Raw genomic sequence first — 21,713 nt, 5'->3', positions numbered from 1 at the left:
TACTGTCTGTGAGCCAAGGAGAGAGACCGAGGAAGGAGCAGCCTGCAAGACTTAGATCTCTGACTCCCAGCCTCTATAACGTGAGCAGATAAATGTCTGTTCCACCCTTGACCTATGGTGTTTTGTCACACTGCCTGGCCTGACTCACACGCTGTCCCCCAAGCTGTCAGGCCCCTGGGGTCTTATTGCAGCTTTGCAGAGGCCCCCACCCCTCAGGGTGTTATTAACCAAGGCCTCCAGCTCCTGACCATCAGCTGAGGGGCACTCAGTCAGTGCCCTCCCTGGCCACTTGCAGGGATATGACCCCCAGACCTGGAAGTGTGGTGGCCCTGTCTGTCAAGCACAAGTAGATGGCACAGTGAACAGCCCCCACTTCTCCCTCGGCTGGTGCATGGCCTTGGGGAATTGACAACTGATCCCTTTGAACACCCCTGCCTGCCTTTGGCTGGGACTGCCCCTCTGTGGGGACAACTGGGCAGCTGGTGACAATGGCCTATTGCAATATTTGAGGGACATCCAGGGTTCCAGTCTCAGCGGGAGGCCCTGCTGGGGGTAAGGCCTGTAGGTTGGTAGGGATTCCCTGTGGCATTCAGGGGCTCAGGCTGATTGATTCACCTCATTAAGCACAGCCAGCAGCTGGGGAGGGGCAAGTCCCAAAGGGGTCCTAGGGGGAGAAATCCACAGGGTCTAGCGACCCTAGGAAGTGTGAGGGATTAAGACTCACTCCTAGCTGGGCCTGCACTGCTCTCAGCTACCTTCCAGCCCACCTTTCCACTTTCTCCTCTCCTTGAGACCCCACCAAGGAGATGCTGTAGAGGAGACAGTGTGCTTGGTGCTATCCAGATCCAGCTCTCAGGGAGCCCACCAGGCCTTTGCTCCTCCCTCCCCTTGCTTGTCCCCAGGCCACAGCATATAAGACCCCTTCCCAACCCACTCAAAGCTGGAGGATACTGGTTCTGATTTGCTAACATGAACTTCCTTTTCAGCAAAAGGCAGCAGACAAGGTATCCCCTCAGGCAGGCTCAGGGTGGGGATGGCAGAGTGCTTCAAGCTCCCCACCTGGGTTCACTCTGAACCTGCTTACCTCCCAGTACCTGTGGGCCTTAAGCAGGGCCCAGCCTTGCCTAGGAGTGGAGTGGGAGGGTGAATGGCCCATCTGGGGAGCATGGAGCTCTGTGCCTTATCGTGGCCTCCCTGGAGGCGGCCCCCATCCTCTACCAGTCACCTACCTTTGGCTCCTTGCCCCCTCACACTGGCCTCTGGGGTCCTTCTGGTCTTCTCTGGGCTCTGAGTGGATGTGAGCTGTCCCTCATGCCCCGAAGAGCTTAAGACTCACAGTTCACGGGCTCAGACCACCTTGGGAAAGCCATATAGCCCCACCATGCCCTGACTTCATGGGAGAAAAGACTGAAACTGGGACTGTGGCTATGCCCATGGCCCCACCTGGCCCAGAAACACCAGAAGACACCTCCCCAACACCCTGCAACCCTTACTGCTGGGAAAAGGGGGAGTGGAGCCATCCTCAACAGCTGGGGTTCATCCTCCCTGACCTCTCAGGCCAATTGTCTTTGGACATGGCTCTGTGCCGAGGTCTCCAGGAGGAGTGAAGGTCTCTTAAGATCACCTTGGGAAGAGGAAAAGTGCCTGAACCCCAGGGGCTATTCACAGCAACTGTCTTTGCCCTACCCTTTGGGAGCTGAATGGGGCCTGCTGACTCTGGTTAGGTAGGGGGAAGTCATCATCTGGATATTCCTGTGCCTCTAGGCAGAGCAGGGATTAGGTGATGTGTTGGGGCTTCTCTCCGTGACACCCCAATCCCCAGCACAAGGTGTGTGGGGGGAGCACCCAGGCCAGCTTCCTGGGCATAGGACTTCTGCAGGCACACAGGCCACACCAGCTATAAAGCTCAACATTAGGGTTAGATAAAAGTACTGAGAATTTCAAGATGGCAGAATCTTTGAACCTGTGTTTTGTGATGAAGACCATGGACACTGCAGCATGCCCATGAGCAAAGAAAAAAAATGAATAAAGCACCCCCCCCAAGCAAGTCCAACATGGGTGCATTTCTCTGCAGCTGAGCAAGCGGGGTGCCCAGGTATATTTTTATTCAAACCAGAACTTGCATCAATTCCAGGAAGAGCCAGGTGTGGTGGCGCTTGCCTATAATCCCAGTCCTCAGAAGGCTGAGGCAAGAGGATCCCATGAGTTCAAGGCCATCCTGAACTACACAGAGAGACCCTGTCTCAAAACACAAATTAATTAATTATAAAGTAAAATACAATGCAAGAGGAAGATGATACTACTCCAACAAGTTTGAAGGACAGAGGGGCCCAGTGTGTCTTAGTTGAAGATTTCCTGGCATCAGTCAACTGCTTATGCTGCACCTAGTGACATGTAGCAGTGGTCACTTCATTCCTTTCACCCTCAGCCTTCTTTGTTCATCAGTAAGTGGAGGCAGGAGTGTTGGCAGCCTGTGGATCAAGGGCTAAAATGAATTGTTGGCTGCATCTGTGCAGCACCTCCACCGTTCTGGGAATAAATGCACATGTGAAGCTGCAAAATACAAATGGTGTCGGTTCAGTGATTCTGGGCTCATACTAAATGGTTTTATGTTTTCACTTAGAAGTGGCATTATATGATATAAAGATGGATGACAAAATTCATGATAGTGAGGTTGTCCTTTGGTACCTGCAAAGATTGGTTCCAAGAAACTCTCACTTGCCAGGACACCAAAATCCACTGTTGTTCAAGGCCCTTCTATAAAATTAGGTTTTTGCATAGAATCTATGCACATCCTCCTGTATACTTGAAATCCCCTCTAGGTTATTTACAATGCCTGATAGGATCTCAATGATGTGTAAATGATTGTTATACTCTGTTATTTAGGAAATAATGACCAAAAAAAGTCTATACATGTTTAGTATGAGTGAAATATTTTTAACAATTTTTTTAAATCAAGATTGGTCGAATCCTAGGACAGGGAAGGGCAACTGTAACTTAAATTGCTAATATGTATTTCTTTACTTAGGATGGCCTTAACTAGTGAGAACAGAACACCATTAGTCAAGGGACAAACTTCTGATAGAAGAAAGAGAAAAGCCTTATATTTTAGCACCTTTAATGTTGTGTTTTTCCCATTTTTTGAATTAGGGGTGTGTGTTAGCTTTACACTGCCATGAAAAAATATCTGAGGTAATCGACTTACAAGGAGCAAAGATTTGCTTTGACTCACAGCTTTTTGTTTTTTGTCATACTGGAATTTGAACCTAGGGACTTCACACTGAGCTACATTCCCAGTCCTTTTTATTTTTATTTTGGGGTAGGGTCTCAGTAAGTTGCCCAGGCTAGGCACTTTTGATCCTCTTGTCTCAGCTTCCCAGAGTGCTGGGATTATGAGTGTGTATGACCTCACCCATTTGGCTCACAGTTTTGAAAGGGTTCAGTTTATGATCACTTGGCCCTGCTGCCTTTTAGACCTGTGGTGAGGCAGCACACCATGGTGGAAGGACATGATGAAGAAACTGCTCACCTCATGACAGCTAGGAAGCTAAGAGAAAGGGGCTAGGGCCCCACTATGGCCCTTAAGGGCACACCCTGCCTCAGTGACCCAAACTCTTTCCACCAAGCCCCTCCTCCTATAGGCTCTACCACCCCCCAGTGGTGTCATCAGCTGGGGATCAAGCCTTCAACACTTGGGCCTTTGGGGGCCATTTAAAACCCACATCATGGTTGAGTGCCAGATTTTCATTTTGTCCTGGGCTTCAATAATTTTGTAGCCAGCCCTAGAAGGAGTCTTGCTGACACAGGAATTTCTTTCTTTTTTTTTTTTTTTATGGTACCAGGGATCAAACTTGGGACCTTGTGCTTGCAAGGCAGGCGGCAGAACCACTGAGCTAAAGCCCCGCCCCCAATGGGGATTTATTTCTATTTCTATGGAGCACTTGGAGTTCCTGAGGCTTCAGAGGGTGACAGACAGGTAGGCTCCCAGAGCCCCTTCCCTCATCCAGAAACCAAAGCCAGAGTGAGCTGTCCACGACCTTGACTTTGGTAAGGCATCTTCCTGGAGGTTGGGAGTCTGCCACTGGATAGAAAGAGTCACGTGGCCTCGAGTCACGGCTTTGACTGAGGGTCTGCTCCTTCCCATTCAGGTGGGACTCAGGGTGTCACCGGCCTGGCTAACTGGAGAGGCAGCAGCAACATGAGCTAGCATTGTACAGATGGCTGAGAAACCGAGGGACCTGGAAAGTGGCCCGCAGGAGCCCTGCTGTTGCCCTGGGGTCCAGTGTGCCTCCTTTGGTTCAACAACACAGCTGACTCATCGACTGTCAGCGAGATGGCGTCCCACAGGAGGTCACGCTCCACACAGTCCTGTCTGGCACACATACATGCAAGCTCCAACACAGAGGGATGCCTGCGGAAGACTGCAGAGTGAATGGGCATGAGGCCTGGGTAGGCAGTCCACAGGCTTAATGTCAGTGCTGTACCTGGGCTTCCTCAGCGTACCCCAAGTGTAGGATCTAAGGGCCACATCCTCTGCTGACTGATTTAATGATAGAGTACAGCAACGGTCCCAGAACACCCCAGAGAGCCCCTCGATATACCTGATGTAAGGAACAGACTAGAACAATTCATTGATCACAAGTAACAATGGGTCCCCAGAGCTCCCTGGAGCTCTGGTCCCTGGACTGTTCTGCCTCTGCACCCACCCCAGACCTGCTGGGCAGCAATACTCAATCCAGACTCAATGGGGTCTGTCATTTTAGTGAAGAACCGCAAGGCCAAAAGCACCATTCCATCCTCCTGTGCATGGATGGGGATCCCCAGAGGTTGCCCTAACCCCACCCCGATCACCTTCTGCTTGGAATGGGATGGACTTCTGACCTTAGGGCAGGGCAAAGCCTGGGTCATTGGCTCTTGGCAGAGCACTGGTGCCCACAGTAGAGCCTATGGACCAGCCAAGGACCTATCCAGGCTGGCTCAGCCAGAATGCTGAATTATTAAGGCTGTCCTCCCCGGAAGAGCCACTGGGTCACCCTTCCTAGAAGGCGACGGTTCAAAAGAGGAATGAAGCAGCCCAGTGTTTGAATCCCAGTTCCTGCTATTTTCAAACTGACCTCAGACACTTAATCCACAGTGTAAATGACAACTTGCGGGACTAATGAGCAAACAGCAAGGGCCCAGGTGACCCACTTCAAAAGTGCCACCCTCCACTTTCTAAAGTGTCTTTGTCTAGACAAGAAGGTATAGTCATCATACTTCATGTCTCCTGGTGGGACACAGCCACAGGATGCAGCACCACAAAACCAAACCTCTTCACAACTCTGCTTTTGACCTCCTTACCCCAAATTCCAATTTACAGGAAACAGAGGATCAGAATGCCAGTGTTGCTGTCCTGTCAACAAAAACACTGAGGGAAGCCAGGCATGGTGTTGCACACCTGTAATCCCCATACTCTGGGAGGCTAGCCCTGGCCTGCACAAATGAACAACTTCATGAGATCCCGTCACTAAATTTATTTTATTTATATTTTGGTACCAGGGATCGAACTTGGGTCCTTGTGCTTTTGAGGCAGATGGCGGAACCACTGAGCTAAATCCCCTGTTTCCATCAATGAATTTAAAAAAAAACGTTTAGGGCCGGGGATTTAGCTCAGTGGTTCCGACACCTGCCTCCCAAGTGCAAGGTCCCGGAGTTCGATCCTCGGTACCAAAAAAAAAAACAACAACAAAAAAACACATTTAAAGCCTGGGGATGTAGCTCAGTGGGAAGATTTTGTACTCAATCCCTAGTACCAAAAACTAAATAAATTAAAATAAAATTGAGGGAACATGTCTACAAAATGCTGAAGAAGCTCATACTGTGAATTTGATATGGACTTCGGGTGGAACCTGAGTTCATAATCCTACTGACCAAACTTTTGAGATAATCAGACACAAAACTGTGCCTTTGGCTGTGGATTTGATAGGAAAGAACAGCTGTGCTTTGGGGGTGATGCGGAATTAGGGTTTTCTTTAGAGACACACACAGGGACAATGGAAACCATACAAAGTCTGGGTTGGTTCCAAATCCTTGGGGAGCCAAGCTATTCAGGAAGCTAAGGCAAAAGAACTGCAAGTTTGAGGTCAGGCTGGCCAACCTAGTGACAACCTCCCCCAAAATAAAATTTTAAGAGAAGGCTAGGGATGTAGTTCAATAGTAAAGTTTTTGCCAATCATGTTCAAGGCCCTGGGTCCAATCCCTAATACCACAAAAAAAAAAAAAATTAGGATAGTAGCACTAGTCCAGTTTTGTCCACTGCACAATGGCCCCAGTTCCTGTGCTGGGGACAGTGGTCCCCTCCCCCACAGGCAAGACCATCATCCCATGATCCTGGATGATCTTGGTGACTGGAGACGGCTCCCTGAGGTCCAGGTTAGGAGTAATAGGGAAAGCTCAGGTCTATGACAGTGGGCCAGTAGCCTGGGAATAGACCCATGTGGGGTGCCCCTTGTTGAGTGGTCACCCTGTCCTTCAAGAAAGGCTGGTTCACTTAGCCTGCCAGCCCCAAGCACAGATGACTCCAACAGAGTTTGATTCTCATTTGACCATCTGACCCTTAATTCTAGCTACAGATTTAACACTGAGCCTGGCTGGAGAGGCACTCTGAGGACCTCTGCTCCTCCAGTGAAGGGGGGACTGTCAGTCCTGCTGAGACTGGTACACCCCAGAAACCTCTGTATACCACTGCCATGGTTACACCTGCTCTGCAACATGGCTGGCCGCTCCCCTCACAGGGCTCCAACCACTGCCTCATAAAGGAGGGCCTGCAGCACCCTGGAACAGCCTGAAGATCCCCCAGCCCCTCCCAGACCTTTGCAGTAAAAGGGTGCTTTCAGCACTGGGAGACTTCAAAGCTGCTGAGGCCCAGGGTCAAAGGTGGAGTCATGTAATACCCTGCCCTGTCTCTCTGAGGTGAGAGGACCCTGAGGGCAGTGTGGGTGGCAGCTCCAGAGAAGCTTTCCAGCCTGCTATCCAAAAGTGGCTCCCGCAATTTGGGTAAGAGACATGCAGGGGCTTGCCATAGTCACCCAGCCCTTGTGGCCAGCATACACAGGCTGGCAGGCTACAAACTCACCAGCACCTCTCAAATCCTTCCCATCCTGTAAGGTAGCCTGGGGTCAGTTTGTCTGCAGGCTGAGTGATTTGCCCAGGGGCACCCAGCTGTTAACTCTGGACTTGGAGCCCTGACCTACAGTCCCTCAGAGCAGGGAAAGCAGTGCTCATAGGGCAGACGGCCTTGGTCTCAGGCCCACACCCAGAACTTGCCCTGGACCTCTGCACCTGTCAGTGGCCTCTGGACTTCAATTTCCTGTAGAAAAAGCAGCCTTGTCTGGACACCCCCCCCCCGCCCCCACCCCCCAGCTCACAGTCCTGGTCCTACAAGGGCTCTGTATTACCCTGGCATCTACCAGGACAGCTGTGGCCTGGCTCAACTCGGATCTCACACCTGTCCAGCCACCCCAGAGTAAGTTCCAAGGGTCCAGAGAAGAGACCTCAGCAGAGTCTGGACCACATACCTGGCCCTCATCTGGGAAATGAGAGTCAACCTTGGAGAGGGCACTGCCAAATGCCACTGATCAATAACGTATTGATAAAGTTCACTTTTGCTAAAATAGATGTCCCCATAGGCCAGCTAAGCAGTGCTGCCCAAGCAAGGGCCCCAGGCTGGGTTTCAGAGGAGGGAGCCCCACCAGGAACTTGCCCCTCTGAATCTGTGGGGTCCACACCTTCGCCAAGTTGGAAAATTCCAGGTTGCAGGGTAGGCAGTGGGGATACAATCTTTATTGTGCTCCAAGCCTAAGGCTACTTTGTACAAAAATAAGTTTTCCTATTTTCAATAGAATCCCTCCAGCAGTTCAAGTTAAGGCGTAAAAAACTGATTCCCTGTGTCCTTGTAAAATCCTCTCTGTAAAAATCTCCAGGCTGGTTTCCAGCTGGGGAGGGCCGGTGGAAGCTGCCAGTCCACTCGAAGCCAGGCGGCCTGGTTCCACATAGTACTTGTCAGGCTGGACAGCACAGGTCAGCGTTGGCCAGATCCCCTGCTGGGTGGGGACAGAGCAGGAGCTGGTCCTCTCGAGCGGGTTCCAGGTGACAGGCTCTCCTGCAGGGTGTCCTGGTCTGCGCTGCCGGGACAGAATGCTGCCGGGACAGAATGCGCGTTAATGACGGTAAGCCGCTAGGCAGACCCCGCCCTGCTCAAGCCTCCCGAAAAGCAGAAAAGCAGTCGGCCGTTTTGTTTGCTGGTTTTGGAGTCTCAGTCCGTGGGTGCCCTGACTCTGTCTAAGGCCCGGCCGGGCGGAGGCGGGGCGAGCGCCGAGCGAGTCGTGGTGACTCAGGACTCCACTCCCGCCGACTCATTTCTGCACCCCGGCCTGGGAGGCGATTTGCAATGCAAAGTTACCCCGCCTCCAGCATTCAGCTCTGCCGGGCACCGCCAGCACTGAGACCTCACCGGCCTGAAGGCCGCTCCCCCCTGCCCTCCCCCACTGGCGGCGGGGCCCGGAGAGGAAGTTTTGCAATCTCGGACAAACAAACGCAGGTCTTGCACAGGCTTGAAAGAGTTTGGGGGTAAATGAGGAGTGAGCGAAATCGAAGCTACCGCCCGGCCCAGCGCTCTGTTCCAATGGGTCTCCACACGCGACCGGCTAGGCCTACGCACCCCGCCCACCCGCCTTGGACGTTCCCTCCTCGAGGGGCCAGGTAGTTACCTCGGGGTTGAGGGCGCTCAGTAGCCCCCTAACCAGCTAGAAAAGTCGAGCAGGTCGCACTCCCCGGGGCTCAACTCGCCCTCGCAGCCGCTGTCGTCCGACGAGTAGGCGGAGCGCGGAGACTCAGGCTCCGAGCTGGCCCCGCCAACCGGGGACGAAGAGGCGCAGGAGGGCGAAATAGCGGTGGGAGAGGTCTCAGGAGGCTCGGGGAGAGCCGAGAGCCGCGCGGCCGGTGCCAGCAGCCCCCCGGCCAGCGCGGCGCGCACGGCGTCGTGCTCAGCCAGCAGGCGTTGCAGTGCGCGGATGTACTCCACCGCGGAGCGCAGCGTCTCCACCTTGCTCAGCTTCTTGCTGGCGCCGCCATGCGGCACGTGCTGCCGCAGCGCCTGGAAGCCCAAATTCACCAGCTTCACGCGGTTGCGCTCGCGCTCGTTGCGCCTCGCTACAGCTGCCGCGCAGCCTCCGGCCTCCACCGCGCCGGGCCTCCGCCGCCGGCTGCAGCGCAGCAGTTCCGGTGATGCGGATCTCCGCCGGGCAGGGACAGCAGGCGAGGGGAGCACGAGTCCCGGCAGTGCGCCGCCGTCCATCGCGCCCGCATCCACCCGCGGGGCGCCTGCTCCCAGTCCCGAGGCGCTGCAAGAAAGTGCACGCAAAGGAAGCACGGTCGGTGGGAAAGGGACCACTGGGCCCCAAGCGAGCCTCGAACCCTGTATTGCCGAGCAACTCACCAGGGCACTCGTCCCAAATAGTCTGGAGCCCGGGGACGGCGTGGCGCTGGAGGCCAAAGGGGTGATGGGCTGTGCACGCTGGGAAGCGTGGGGCGCTCGCGTCCCGCGCGTGCGGCCAGACCTCCGCGGGCGCTCAGCGGAGGCAGCTCGTTTTTAAACGTATAGATAACCCTCCTCCGCGCTGCCGCCTCCTTTCTCACGCCCTCTTTGCTCTGCCTCGCCCTCCAGACACGCTTTGCCCTCCCCCTCTCCAAAGCCCAAACCGTGCGAGTGCCCTCCGCCCAGTGGCCCGGGGGCACAGCCCGCAAATCTGACGAACCCCCCTGCTCCCAGCAGGTGACTACTGCGCCTCCCAAAGCGCCTCACGCAGTTCCAATGTGCGAACTGGCTGCGGTCTGCAGGTCCCCCACCTCCAGGAACTGTCAGCAGTCCCGGGCGTAACCTTCCTGTGCCCCCCACCCCCTGCCGCGCGCACAACCCTTAAGCCTCAAGAGCCGCTGGCCATCTACGCGCTCCGCGACCGCTGTGGGCTGGCAGGCGTGGCCGCGGCGACCGCGCAGCTGTCGGGGAGGCGCGTGCGAGACCCCCAGGGGCAGCACGCGCCGCGCCACCCGCACCTGTACCCGCCCCTCTGGGGAGGAGGGGGGGCCGGGCTCACAGCCAATCGTGGGCCTCCGGTTTGGCCAATCGCGGCGGGCGCGGCCCCACGCCCGGCCCCTGGAGGAAGCGTACGCCCGGCGCGTGTCGGCTCCCGGGGAGCGTCGCGAACAAAGCTGCGCACCCGCTCGGCCCCGCCCTGTTCCGTCCCCCGCAACAGGGATGTGTACCCTCAGCCCGCGCGCACCTGTCCCCTTCACGTGTGGTAGGGCTTGAGGGTTGGTCAATACTGGAATAGGTGGGAGCTTCAGGTTCTCCAGGAGCCTTATTCACCCTTGTCATCCAACGCAGGGCCTGCGCTTGTGACTAAAGTGCGCCTTGGTCCTGGGGTCTGGGCAACGCCTTGAGCCGAGGGACTGGAGGTTTGCCCCAACCGCTTCAGGCTGGAGCTGCGGTCCAACCTACCCTCACCGCTCTGCCCAGGCTTCCTCTTTTCCCCCACCTCAGCTATACCTTGTCCTGTACTTCCCAGTCTCTCCTCCCCTCCCGTCCACCCTTCCTAGATCTCGCTCCCCTCCTCCTCGATTCCTCCCCTGAGCTGTTCTTCCTCATGACACCCCTCAGGGCTTGAGCTGGGTTCTCCCTCGCCCATCCTTCCCCAGAGGACATTGAGGGCCGCGGGGCGCGTCTGCCTCTCTAGGAGAGACATAAACAGAGTTTGTCCCGACCCATGAGGATAAATTGTACGGTGTGAGGGACAGGGACTTCGGAAATGCATAAAATTCACTGTTCGTGGAAAGTTTTAAGCCTCCCCCACAGTCCGGGAACTGAGCCCTCCAGGGCCATAGCCTGGCCAGTTTTACCCCACGAGACCAGACACTTCTGGTGGTGGGTCAGGTGACTCACCTGCCTGGAGCTGCCTTCCCTTCTGGCTGGGGGAAAGGGGTGATGGGACCTAGGGGCCCTCCTCCAGGGAGCCCACCAACAAGCAGGGTGTATTTACTACCAGCCTGTGGGTGCCCACTGGCTCCTGGCACCCTGCAGGACCCTGTTTGGCCTGCTTGACCTTTCCACCACAGGAGAAGTCTGCAGAGTAGCACCTGCCCTTTGCCTGCTCAGACAACACCTGGGATGAATCCAGCCACACCTCTCCGCAAGGGGCCAGTGTGGCTAGCAATGGGGGCTGAGTCTGCATCTAGACTCCCTGCCCAGGATCATCTCTGTACCTGTCTGCTCAGAGGACCATGTCCTTCCCTGACTGTGGCTTGTGTGGATCTGATGGCCTGACTCTCTCTGCCCGGACTGAAGGACAAGATGCCAGGAACAGTCCCAAAGGCCTGCACACTGAAAGTCCTTGCCTGGCCTGGAGACCCTGTGTTTACTGCTGCATGGCAGACTGCCAGGGCATTGGTGGCTTGGACAATGATTTGTTATTTCTCAGTATCCTGTGGACTGGTGGGTTATTTCTTTTCCGGCTGAGCAGTAGCCTCCCTTAGAGGGCCATGGGTAACAGTAGCTGGGGCTGGCCCTCCACTTGATCTTCACAGGGCTTAGTCCCCAGGCTGGCTTCCAGGCTCTCCCAAACAGAGCCTGCGAGGCACCTTAAATCCTAGGACTCCGAAACTTCTGTTGAAACTCACAAGCCTTCAGAGCCCCAGACACCTGTTTTTTTCTGCCTTGCCCACTGGCGTGGCCCTGCACCCACACCCGTGTCTACCATGCTACTGCCAGACCAGCTCCCCATTCCTCCCCAGACACCTCTTCCCCCTTCTCTCTCTTCTCCATCTGGGCCTTCCCACCTCTGGAAGGCAGCCTACTCTCCTGCAGCTTAAAGGCAACAGTCCCCCAGGGCCCAGTGTCCTTGGAGATGGCTCTTGCCTTTCATTTCTTGGCCTCACCCACAGCTCTGTCCTCTGTCCTCTGTCAGCATTTGTCATATTTGACACCACAGCAGCTCCCTTGTTTCAGAAACTGCCTCTCTCCTGGGCGCTGTACTTCCCAGGTCACTGTCTTTTTTTTTTTTTTTTTGGTACGGGGGATTGAACTCGGGTCCTTGCGCTTGCACAGCAGGCAGCAAAACCACTGAGCTAAATCCCCAGCCCTTCCCAGGTCACTTTCTATTCTGAGACAATAACCCTCACTCCACCTTGAGAGCCACGACTGGAATGAGTGTGATGACCACACGGATGTTTCAAAGCAGCCAAATGTCCACTTAAAGACAGATGGAGGGATAAAATGTGGGCCAGCCACACGAGGAACACTGTTCAGCCACAAAGACAAGACACATCGACACAGAATAGAATAGTGAGTGAACCTTGAAAACCAGTTAAAAAAAAGCCAGGCACAAAAGACCACATATAGTATGACTCCATTTCTAGGAAGTGTCCAGAACAGGTGGATCTACTAAGACAGAAGCAGACTGGTGGCTGCAGGGGCTGAGGAACAAGAATGAGGGGACAGGAGCCAATAGGTTAAGGGTATGGATTTCCTTCTGAATTGATTAAAATGTTTTAAGATGGACTGGAGTGATACCGGCACAGCTCTATTATTGAATTGCATACTTTGAATGGATGAACTGTATGGTATGTGAGTTATATCTCAATAAAGTACAGTGGACCCTTGAGTGATGACCAGCCTGACATAGGAACAACTTGGGTTACAACCAGAATTTTAGTTTTAACTTACGATCAAAGCCTTGAGTTAACAACCTGAATGCCGGCCACTTGTGCTTCCAGATGATCTCAGATACAGATTTAACCTTTAAAGAGTTCTGGAAGGAACCTTACAACATCCTTTCCTGTGTGGGGTTAATTGAGAAATCCTGGGCCAGTGTCTCTAAGGACACTGAGATCTGCCCGTATGCAGGAGAGAGACTTTGAGGGCTGTATAGAGGAGACTGAGCCTTCACTTGACCAACTTGAGTTACAACCAGCCCTCAAGAATGAATTGAATTTATAAGTCAAGGGTCCACTGTGGTTGGAAAAGGTTAAAACATTGTAGGCACCCAGCATGCACCCTGGTATCCCCAGTCCAGCTCACCCATTCCCAGTCTCTGCCTATCTTGAGTCTCTATTCTAAAGGACCAGATAGCAAATATTTCAGGCCTCCTGTGCCATATGTTCTCTGTCACACATTTCCTTGCTATTTTGGGGCAAATGCCACCAGAAAACAAAGAAATGACCAAGTGTGGCTGTCCTCCAACAAAACTTCATTATGGACACAAAAATTTGAATTCCAGACCATACTTCCATGTTATAAAATATTCTTTTAATTTTTTTCTTGTGCCAATGTATACATTATACAGAAGTGGTTACCATCTTAGCCATTGTTAGATGTGCACTACAGTGACAGTCACACTGTGCAACTGTCACCACCATCCATCTCCAGAACTTTCTCCCCAGACTGAAGCTCTGTCTCTATTAAACACAGACTCAGAACCCCTCCCCTCCTGGCCACCCTCATCCTACTCTCTGTCTCTGTGGATTTGAGTCCTTAAGGATCTCATAAAAGAGGAATCATGCAGGATTTGTCCTTTTTGTAACTGGCTTGTTTCACTTGACATAATGTCCTCAAGGCACATCCATGTTGTAGCATGAGTCAGAATTTCCTTCCTTTAAAGGCTGAACAATATTCCACCATGTGGATAGACACCTTTTGTTTATCCATTCATTGGTCAATAGGCACTTGGGTTGCTTCCATTCCTTGGCTACTGTGAATCATGCTGAGAGCATGGGTGTGCAGACAGACTCCTCTTCCAAACCCTCCTTTGTGTTCTGTCTGGTATAGGACCAGGAGTGAAATAATGCCAGATTGCCTGGTCACTCTGTTTAACTTGTTATTTTTTAATTTATTTTGGTTTTTGAGACAGAGTCTTGCAAACTCACAGCAATCCTCTTGCTCAGCCTCCCGAGCCCTGGGGTTATAGGTGTAGGCCACTATGCTGGGCTGTGTTTAACTTCTGAGGCACATCCTCACTGCTCTCCAAAGCAGCTATACCATTTCACATCCCCACCCAATAGTGTACAGAGTTCCAATATCTTGCTATCTTCTTTTTTCTTTTATTTATTGATAATAGTTCATGGGTATGAATGCTGGGTTTTTAACCATTTGGCAATTTGAGAAATAGTCTCTTGTTTTTGAGCAGCACAAAAACAAATGATGGTACTGATTCGGCCATGGTCTGCTGACCCTGCTGTAGAGGACTGGCATATCCACATGATTCCCAGGCTGAGCCACATCCTCCACCACTCCTCAAACTCAACTTGTGACAGACTGAGCTTGGCCTTCTTTTCCCTAGGCTCACTGTCCCTGCTGTGTCCCTTCCTCAGGGAAGGCCTCACCTATTGCAGGACAGCAGTGCAGTCATCGCCCCACACCCAGGCTCATCCTCTGTCCATGGGCCGAGCGACTGCTCCACCCGGTTGCCATCTTGCCCTCCAATGCCACTGCCACCTCTGCTCTGGTCTCCTGGGTTTGGAGCCCACCTCCACACCCTCCAAGCAGGGTTGGCCTCACAAGGCCCAGCTGGATCGGGCCTGGCCCTAGAGAATGGCGTCAGCCTCCTTACTGCTGTCTGCTGATGGCCTTCTGCCTATGTGCCCGCCATGGGAACACTGAGAACAACAGCTTCCTTTTCAAGGGCACTGGTCTCCTCATATGTTGGCTTTGATGTAACTGAATAATAATGAAAGCTACATTTTGGAACATATGTTTCCTCACATGATAGAAGAGGAAACAAGGCCCAGAGAAAGGAAGGTGCCTGCCCAAGGCTGACTAGTGAGTTAGTGAGGCATGGGATGGGCTAGCCCATTGCTGAGGGCAGGAGGATTGTACCAGCCTGGGCTCCTCATGGCTGTCTGAGGCTGAGAGGGGGCTTCTGGGACTGTGCCCCAGGGAGTGGCCAGGTGCACTCAGGAAGCAACCACCCCCAGACCATTGGTGGAGGACAGGCAGCCCTCCTTCTCCCAGGAAGCAGCCATCAATCTGGGCATCAGACTGTGAAGAAAGTTGGCCTACATTCAACACTGGACGGATTCTCCAGGGCATGTTTTCCATTTACAATGCAATAAAACTAGAAAGAAAATGTCCAGAGCAGCATTTTGGAAAATGGTGAATGCAGAAAGGAAAGAGCAATTTTCTAAACAACTCTTAGGCTAAAGAAGAAATCAAAGGGCAGTAATGAGCCTCTTGAAAATAGCCATGAGAGCAACTAGTATTAAAAGCCTCAAAGTGATCTGATAATCTTATGTGAGTTTCTTAAAAAACAAGGAAGACTGGCTATAAGTGAACAAAGCATACACCACTAGAAGACCAGGAAAATAAAATAAAAAAATAAACATAAAAGAAATAATAAGAACCCAGTGTAGTTTGTTCATGCCTGTAATGTCAGGACTCAGGAGGCTGAGATAGGATGATAGGAAGTTTGAGAACAGCTTGGGAAAATAAGCAAAGAAAGAGAAAGAAAGAAAGAAAAAAAGAAAGAAAGAAAGAAAGAAAGAAAATAACCCAGTCTTCCTATTTGAAGCCATTCAGTTGATTTCCTTAGTTTTAAAAAAATCTTTAGAGAGAGAGAGAAAGAAAAGAGAGGGAGGGAGGGAGAGAGAGAGATAGAGACAAGAAAGAAAGAAGGGAAAGGAAAGCAAAGAAGAGGAAGAAAAAAGAAAGGACCATAATGACATATGCATACTCATGTTTATAGCAGCACAATTTATAATAGCTAAATCTTGGAAACAGCCCATATGCCTATCAACAGATAAATGGATAAAGAAAATGTGGTATTTATATACACTGGAGTAACTTGAGTCATTTGTAGGAAAATGCATGCACCTCGAGACCATGATCTTAAGTGAAATAAATCAGACACACAAGTTAAATATTGCATTATTTCTCTTGTTTGAGAAATCCAAAGGGTAAACAGGAGCATAATGTAGGCTAGATCTTGGGAAGTAGGAAGAATATGTTCAAAGGGGAAGGGAAACAAAGGAGGGGGTGAGGGGAGGGGAGCAAAGGAAGAAAAATGGAAAAGAAAAGAGAATAGAAAGAAAACAATGGAAACAAAGATTTTGTAAATGGGGATGAAGAAGAGTTGAAGGGAGGGGAGGGGAATGGGAAAAGGGAAAAGAATTAAGATATATTACGTACAGGTACAAATTCTCTATGATGAATGTGATCAATATGTATGATGTGTTGTTACTTTTCTCTCCTTGCTGAGACAAAATACTCAACACCCAAAGTTAGAGGGGAAAGAGTTTATTTAGTTCACAGTTTGTAGAGGCTTCAGTACATAATTAGCTGGCTCCAAGGTGGAGTGGCGTATGGCAGAGGAGCAACAGTTCATGGTGTCAGAAAACAGCAAAAGCCACAAGGGACTTTAACAGCATCTTTCTGCTCCTTTTATCCTATTCAGACTACTAGAGTTAAGGCGGTGCCAAACCAATCATGTAGTGCTTTAGTAATCACACACCCTTAATCCCAGCATCACATGCTCTAGATTCACCCATCTATGATCACACGAGGCTTTGGGGAGACATCTAGACCCAAACCTTAGCATATGACAAATGTGTACCAATAAAAAATATAAAGTTAAAAGAAAGGAAGAGGGAGGGGAGGAAGAATGGAGGGGGGCAGGAAAAGAAAAAGGGTTAATTAATGATTATGAGGGAAGAAATTATTAAGATAGAATTAAGCTGGGGATGTAGCTCAGTGGTGCTGCGCCTGCCTGGCAAGTGCAGGGTCCTGAGTTCAATTCCCAGTACGGAAAAAAGAATTGAATCAAAAAAGTAAAAAAACTGATTTTTGTAAAGACCAAAAAAATAAGAAAGATGAAAAAACACTTTCGGACCAACAAATATATGAAAGGTGATTTAAGTACAAATATGAAAAAGACTAAAAGGTTTTCATTTATGACCAAGATGGAGCCACAGGAACTGAATTCTCCCTCGCCCTTGCAAAATATCAACAACAAAAAGGACCAAATTTAGGAAGTCATGGTTTTCCAGACCCTGAACATCAGGCAGCAAAGAATAATAGTCCTTAAGAGGTGAAAACAAATAAAAGGATCCTGCTCCTGCCTGAGAGAGCTCCACTGCTGTGGCCCAGGTGTCCCCAGGCAGCGCCAGTGGCATCTTGGAGGAGACAGCTGGGAGCCAAGGGGCCCAGGAAGCTGTTTTTCAGGATGGAGGGCTAGAAGGAGACAGGTGTGCAGGGAGAGCCCTGGGATCTGCAGAAAGTCCCTGAAGATTCAGCATGGAGACTTAGGACACCTGTGTGAGGAGGTCAGAGGCTGAGGGAGAATTATGAGAAAGCACAAGAGGACAGTGATCAACTCTCACTTGGAACAGACAGAGCCATCCTACCATCCCTCATGGAAACCTCGTAAGTCACAAAGCAATGGACACAGAACATACACAGTACATACATCTTGCCTCAGTACAGGGAAACAGTTTGCCCTGAATTGAGCACTGCTATAGTCCAGTCTGTCTTGAAAGGATTAAAGTGTTTCCAAGTAACTCAACTATGCCCCAGGACAAAGCTAAAAAGTAGGACTATCAGAATACTTGGCACCTAAAGAGACAAAAGCTGCAGTGCCTGATATCCAATCAAAAATGCCAATCACACAAAAAAGCAGGAAAATATGCCACGTAGCCAGGAAGTAAATAAATAAATGAATAAATACTCATTACCAACAAAGACTTACAAGGACAACAACATTAACAAACATGGACATTAAAACAGATATGATTGCATTTCTTATGTTGAATGCTAGAGACATGGAAAATATAAATGAAACTGAAAGACATAAATTGAAATCCTAAAGATGATAACTACAATGTCTGAGATGAAGAGTAGTGGGTTGGATAAATGACAAATTAGAGGCTGTGAAAGAAAAGGTTAACAGCCTTGAAAACAGCAAAATTAAGCAGAGAGAGAGAGAGAGAGAGAGAGAGAGAGAGGGATAGCAGTGAGATCTGGACAACTGAAGTGGTCTAATACACATGTAGTTGGAGTCCCTGCATAAAATGAGAGAAAGAGAAGACAGGAAAGATTTGAAGGGAAAAATGCAAGAGATTTTTCCAAATTTGATAAGAATAATAAGCTTAAGGATCCACAAAGCTCAACAAACCCTAAGGAAGAAAGCAACACCAAGACACAGCTTAAACGAATGGTTTGAAACTAGTAGTAAAGAAAAAAATCCTAGCTGGGCGTGGTGGTGCATGTTTGTAATTTCAACACTCAGGAGGCTAAGGCAGGAGGATTGTCATGAGTTCAAGGCCAGCCTGAGCGAGACAGTGAGCTCAAGGATAGACTGGACTACAGAGCAAGACCCTGTCTCAAAAGAAAAGAAAAGAATCCTAAAAGCAGCCAGAAGAAAAAACACACATTCACACACATACAAAAGAGTAACTTATGTACAGAGGAGTTAAAAATAAGGATGATACAAAATATTTTACACCCATTTTCTTAACGGCATTGTTCACAATAGCCAGGAGGTAGAAGCAACTCAAGTGTGCTTTGGCAGGTGAATGAACAAACAAAATGTAGTCCCTCCATATAATGGAATATTAGTCTTAAAAAGGAAGGAAATCTTGACACAAGCCACAACATGGATGGACCTTGAGGACATTATGTTTAGTGGACTAAACTGACCCAAAAGGACAAGCACTATTTGATTCCACATCTATGAGGTCCCTAGAGTTGTCAGAGTCATAGAGACAGAAAGTGGGATAGTGACTACTGGGGTGAAATAATGATTTTTTTCAGACATTCAAACACTAAAATAATTCACCACTTGCAGACCTACACCACAAAAAAAATTAATGAAAGTGTCTCAATAGAAGCAAAATTACGTAAGAGGAATTATAAGAGGAATTATAGACCTATACAAAAGAATAAAGAGCACTTACAATGAGGAATTGCAGGAGCTAGATGGTAGTGATGGTCGCACCATAACATGAATGTACTTACTACCCCTAAACTGTGAGCTTAAAAATTGTTAACATGGTCAATTTTATGTCATAGATATTTTACCAAAGTAAAAAATAATAGAAAAATTACCAAAAAAATTTAAAGATGATACAGCTTTTTTACTGGAAACAATGCAAACAGAAGACAATGAAACAACATCTTTAAAGTACTAGAAGAAAAAAATATATCAACCCAAGACTCTAACCCAGTGAAAATATCTTCCAAAAGTATAGGTGAAATAATGATTTTTTTCAGACATTCAAATACTGAAATAATTCACAGCTTGCAGACCTACACTACAAAAATGTTAATGAAGATGTCTCAACAGAAGCAAAATTACATAAGAAGGAATTATAGACCTATACAAAGGAATGAAGAGCACCAGACATTGTAACTATAGATGATTTTTTTGGTTCTTGTTATTTGAATGCTTTTAAAGATAAGTGACTATTTGAGCCAGGTACAGTGAGGCACAATTGTAATCCTAGCATTCTGGGAAGTTGAGGCAGGAGGAACACAAGTTTGAGCCCAGCCTGGGCAACTTGGTGATTTAGTGAGATACTGACTCAAAAGAAAAAAAGGGCTGGGGATATAACTGAGTATGAAGGTTTGGGCTCAATCCCCATACTACAAGGAAAAAAAAATGATAAATGACTGTTTAAACAAAGTGAGTCTTCACCATGGGGTTGATAACATGTAGAAGTAAATTGTATGACAATAGCACCAAGGCCCTGAGGGCAAAATGGAAGTATATTACTGTAAAGTTCTTACGCTGTGTGAAATTGCATGATATCACTTGAAAGTGTCTGAGTCAGCTTTCCATTGCTGTAAATACCTGAGATAATCAACTCATAAAGAGCAAAGATTTACTGTGGCTCCTAGTTTCAGAGGTTCCAGTCCCTGGTAGGCTGGCCCCATTGTTTGGAGCCTGTGGTGAAACAGTACATTACGGTGGAATGTGCATGGTGAGCAAAACCAGTCATTTCCTGGCCAGGAATTGAAAGAAAGAGTTGAAGAGGAAGGGACAGGGTCTCACATCCCCCTCGAGGGCATGTCCCTATGACTGGAAAATTCCCACTAGGCCCCATCTCTTAGAGTTTCCACTGACCCCCAATGCAGCAAGCTGAGGACTAAGCCAATACCATGTGCACCTTTGGAGAACCCTGTATATCCAGACCACAGCAGCAGACTATGGCAAGTTGAAGACAAAAGCTATGAACCCTACAACAACCACTGAAATCAGAAAACAAAGAGTTACAGTTTTAATAAGTCAGTGGAGGAAATCATGAAACTTAAAAATTATTCACCTAATCCCTCCTGCAAAGGAAAAGTCAGAAAAAGAGAAAGAAATAAGCAAGAACAGTTAGGACAAATAGAAAATAAATTACAGAATAATGGGCTCAAGCCTACTAATATCAATAATCACATTAAATGTAAATCATCTAAGTACCCCAATTGAAAAGTAAATATTAAAAGTTTGGATAAAAAAACCCCAAGACCTAACTCTCTCCTGTCTTCAAGAAACACTTCAAATATAAAGACACAAATATGTCAAATGTAAGATGGTGCTGTGGTTGGTGGCTCCAAGGCGGCCCCAAGTATGCAGGTATCGCTGTCCAAGGCTGGAACTTGAAGGAAGAAAGTATCTCTCAGCCAGAAAATTTAAGCATCAAAACCTCAGCTATCTAGATAATTGATATTTTAATGCAATATTTTTAAAAAATATGAATTAATGCAAAAAAACCCCACAAAAAACCTGTGAAAACCAAAACAGCAGAATTTTCAAATAAAGATTTAGTAACAGTGTCATGCCATACTTGACCCTATTGGAGCCCAAAGCAAAAGAGATTATCTAGCTTTGTAAGAAGTCCCCCATCTGGCAGATCAAGCTAACTGTTTTCTGACCCACAAGGAGCCAAGGTAATAAACACCTGTTGTTTAAATCACTAAGTTTTGGAGTATTTATTTAGCAGCAATAGACACCATGGAGTTCAAAAGATGTTCCGCATCAAGGGCTAGTCTGATTCCCTGCATCACAGTGTACCCCCTCCAGCTGCTTATGCTGGAGTCTTCTCCTATATTTTCTTACTGACTTTTGTTAAGGGCTAGCCTGATCTTTTCCAGCTCCTCAAGCTAAAGTCTCTTACTTTCTAAGCAAAGTTTTTCCTATAAATAAACAAGAAAGAAATTATGCATCAAAATGAATCATTTTAATATCCCACAAAGTAAACTTCAGAATAAAGACACTCCAGGAGTGAAGAAGGTCACTTCATAACAACTAAGGACCAATGAAGAGGACATAATTTTACATGTTAAAGCATAAACCATAAGCTGATGGATCTGTGAAGGGAAATAGATAAATCCTCAATAGTCATGTCTTCTATATACCTCTCTTGGTACCTGATAGAATAAGTAGACAGAAAATCATAAAATATGTAGGAATGGAAAATATCATTACCAACCAAATTGACTGAGTTGTGTTGATGGGAATTTCTATTCTATAACAGCAAAACATGCCGTTTAAAGTGTAAATGAAGTATTTACCAAAACAGATCATATTATGAGCTACAAATCAAATCTTGAAAAATATAAAAGGATTCAAATCCTACAAAATATATTTTTTGGCCATGATGGAATTAAATTAAACTAATAACACATAGGTATGTAGAAAATCACC

General features: G+C 48.7%; 2 protein-coding genes across 7 annotated transcripts in view; one reads left to right on the top strand and one right to left on the bottom strand.

The window, feature by feature from the left end:
* Window positions 1–7,806: 7,806 nt before the first annotated feature.
* Window positions 7,807–10,089, bottom strand: Ascl2 (achaete-scute family bHLH transcription factor 2). Of its 2 annotated transcripts, XM_004852101.4 has the most exons (3): window positions 9,476–10,089; window positions 8,748–9,380; window positions 7,807–8,178 (listed from the first exon to the last, which is right to left on the bottom strand). In XM_004852101.4, the coding sequence occupies exon 2, from the start codon at window positions 9,332–9,334 to the stop codon at window positions 8,765–8,767; it is 570 nt and encodes a 189-aa protein (XP_004852158.1). In that variant the 5' UTR covers window positions 9,335–9,380; window positions 9,476–10,089; the 3' UTR covers window positions 7,807–8,178; window positions 8,748–8,764. The 2 variants fall into 2 exon arrangements, with proteins under 2 accessions (XP_004852158.1, XP_021120078.1); XM_021264419.2 differs by having other exon boundaries at window positions 8,748–9,626.
* Tspan32 (tetraspanin 32) overlaps window positions 8,075–21,713 on the top strand; it is a 53,183-nt gene continuing 39,544 nt past the window's right edge. For 2 of the 5 annotated variants that reach the window (XM_087205510.1, XM_087205506.1), the window contains exon 1: window positions 8,178–8,739. Coding sequence is in view for 2 of the 5 variants with exons in the window: in XM_087205502.1 (XP_087061628.1) it covers window positions 8,202–8,207 (6 nt within the window). In the remaining 3 variants the exon portion in view is untranslated. Of the gene's footprint in view, window positions 8,740–21,713 lie in introns of all 5 variants that reach the window. The other 3 variants (XM_087205502.1, XM_087205503.1, XM_087205507.1) reach the window with 3 other exon arrangements.

This window comes from Heterocephalus glaber, unplaced genomic scaffold, assembly GCF_053883595.1.
Source record: "Heterocephalus glaber isolate CG9 unplaced genomic scaffold, H.glaber_assembly_v1.0 deba00000594, whole genome shotgun sequence".
Taxonomy (NCBI): Eukaryota; Metazoa; Chordata; class Mammalia; order Rodentia; family Bathyergidae; genus Heterocephalus; species Heterocephalus glaber.
The sequence above is the reverse complement of the archived record's forward strand: the minus strand, read 5'-3'. Positions and strand labels throughout refer to the sequence as shown.

Coding starts and splice junctions, on each gene's coding strand:
- Ascl2 (XM_004852101.4), bottom strand. CDS start 9,334: ATGGACGGCGGCGCACTGCCGGGACTCGTGCTCCCCTCGCCTGCTGTC.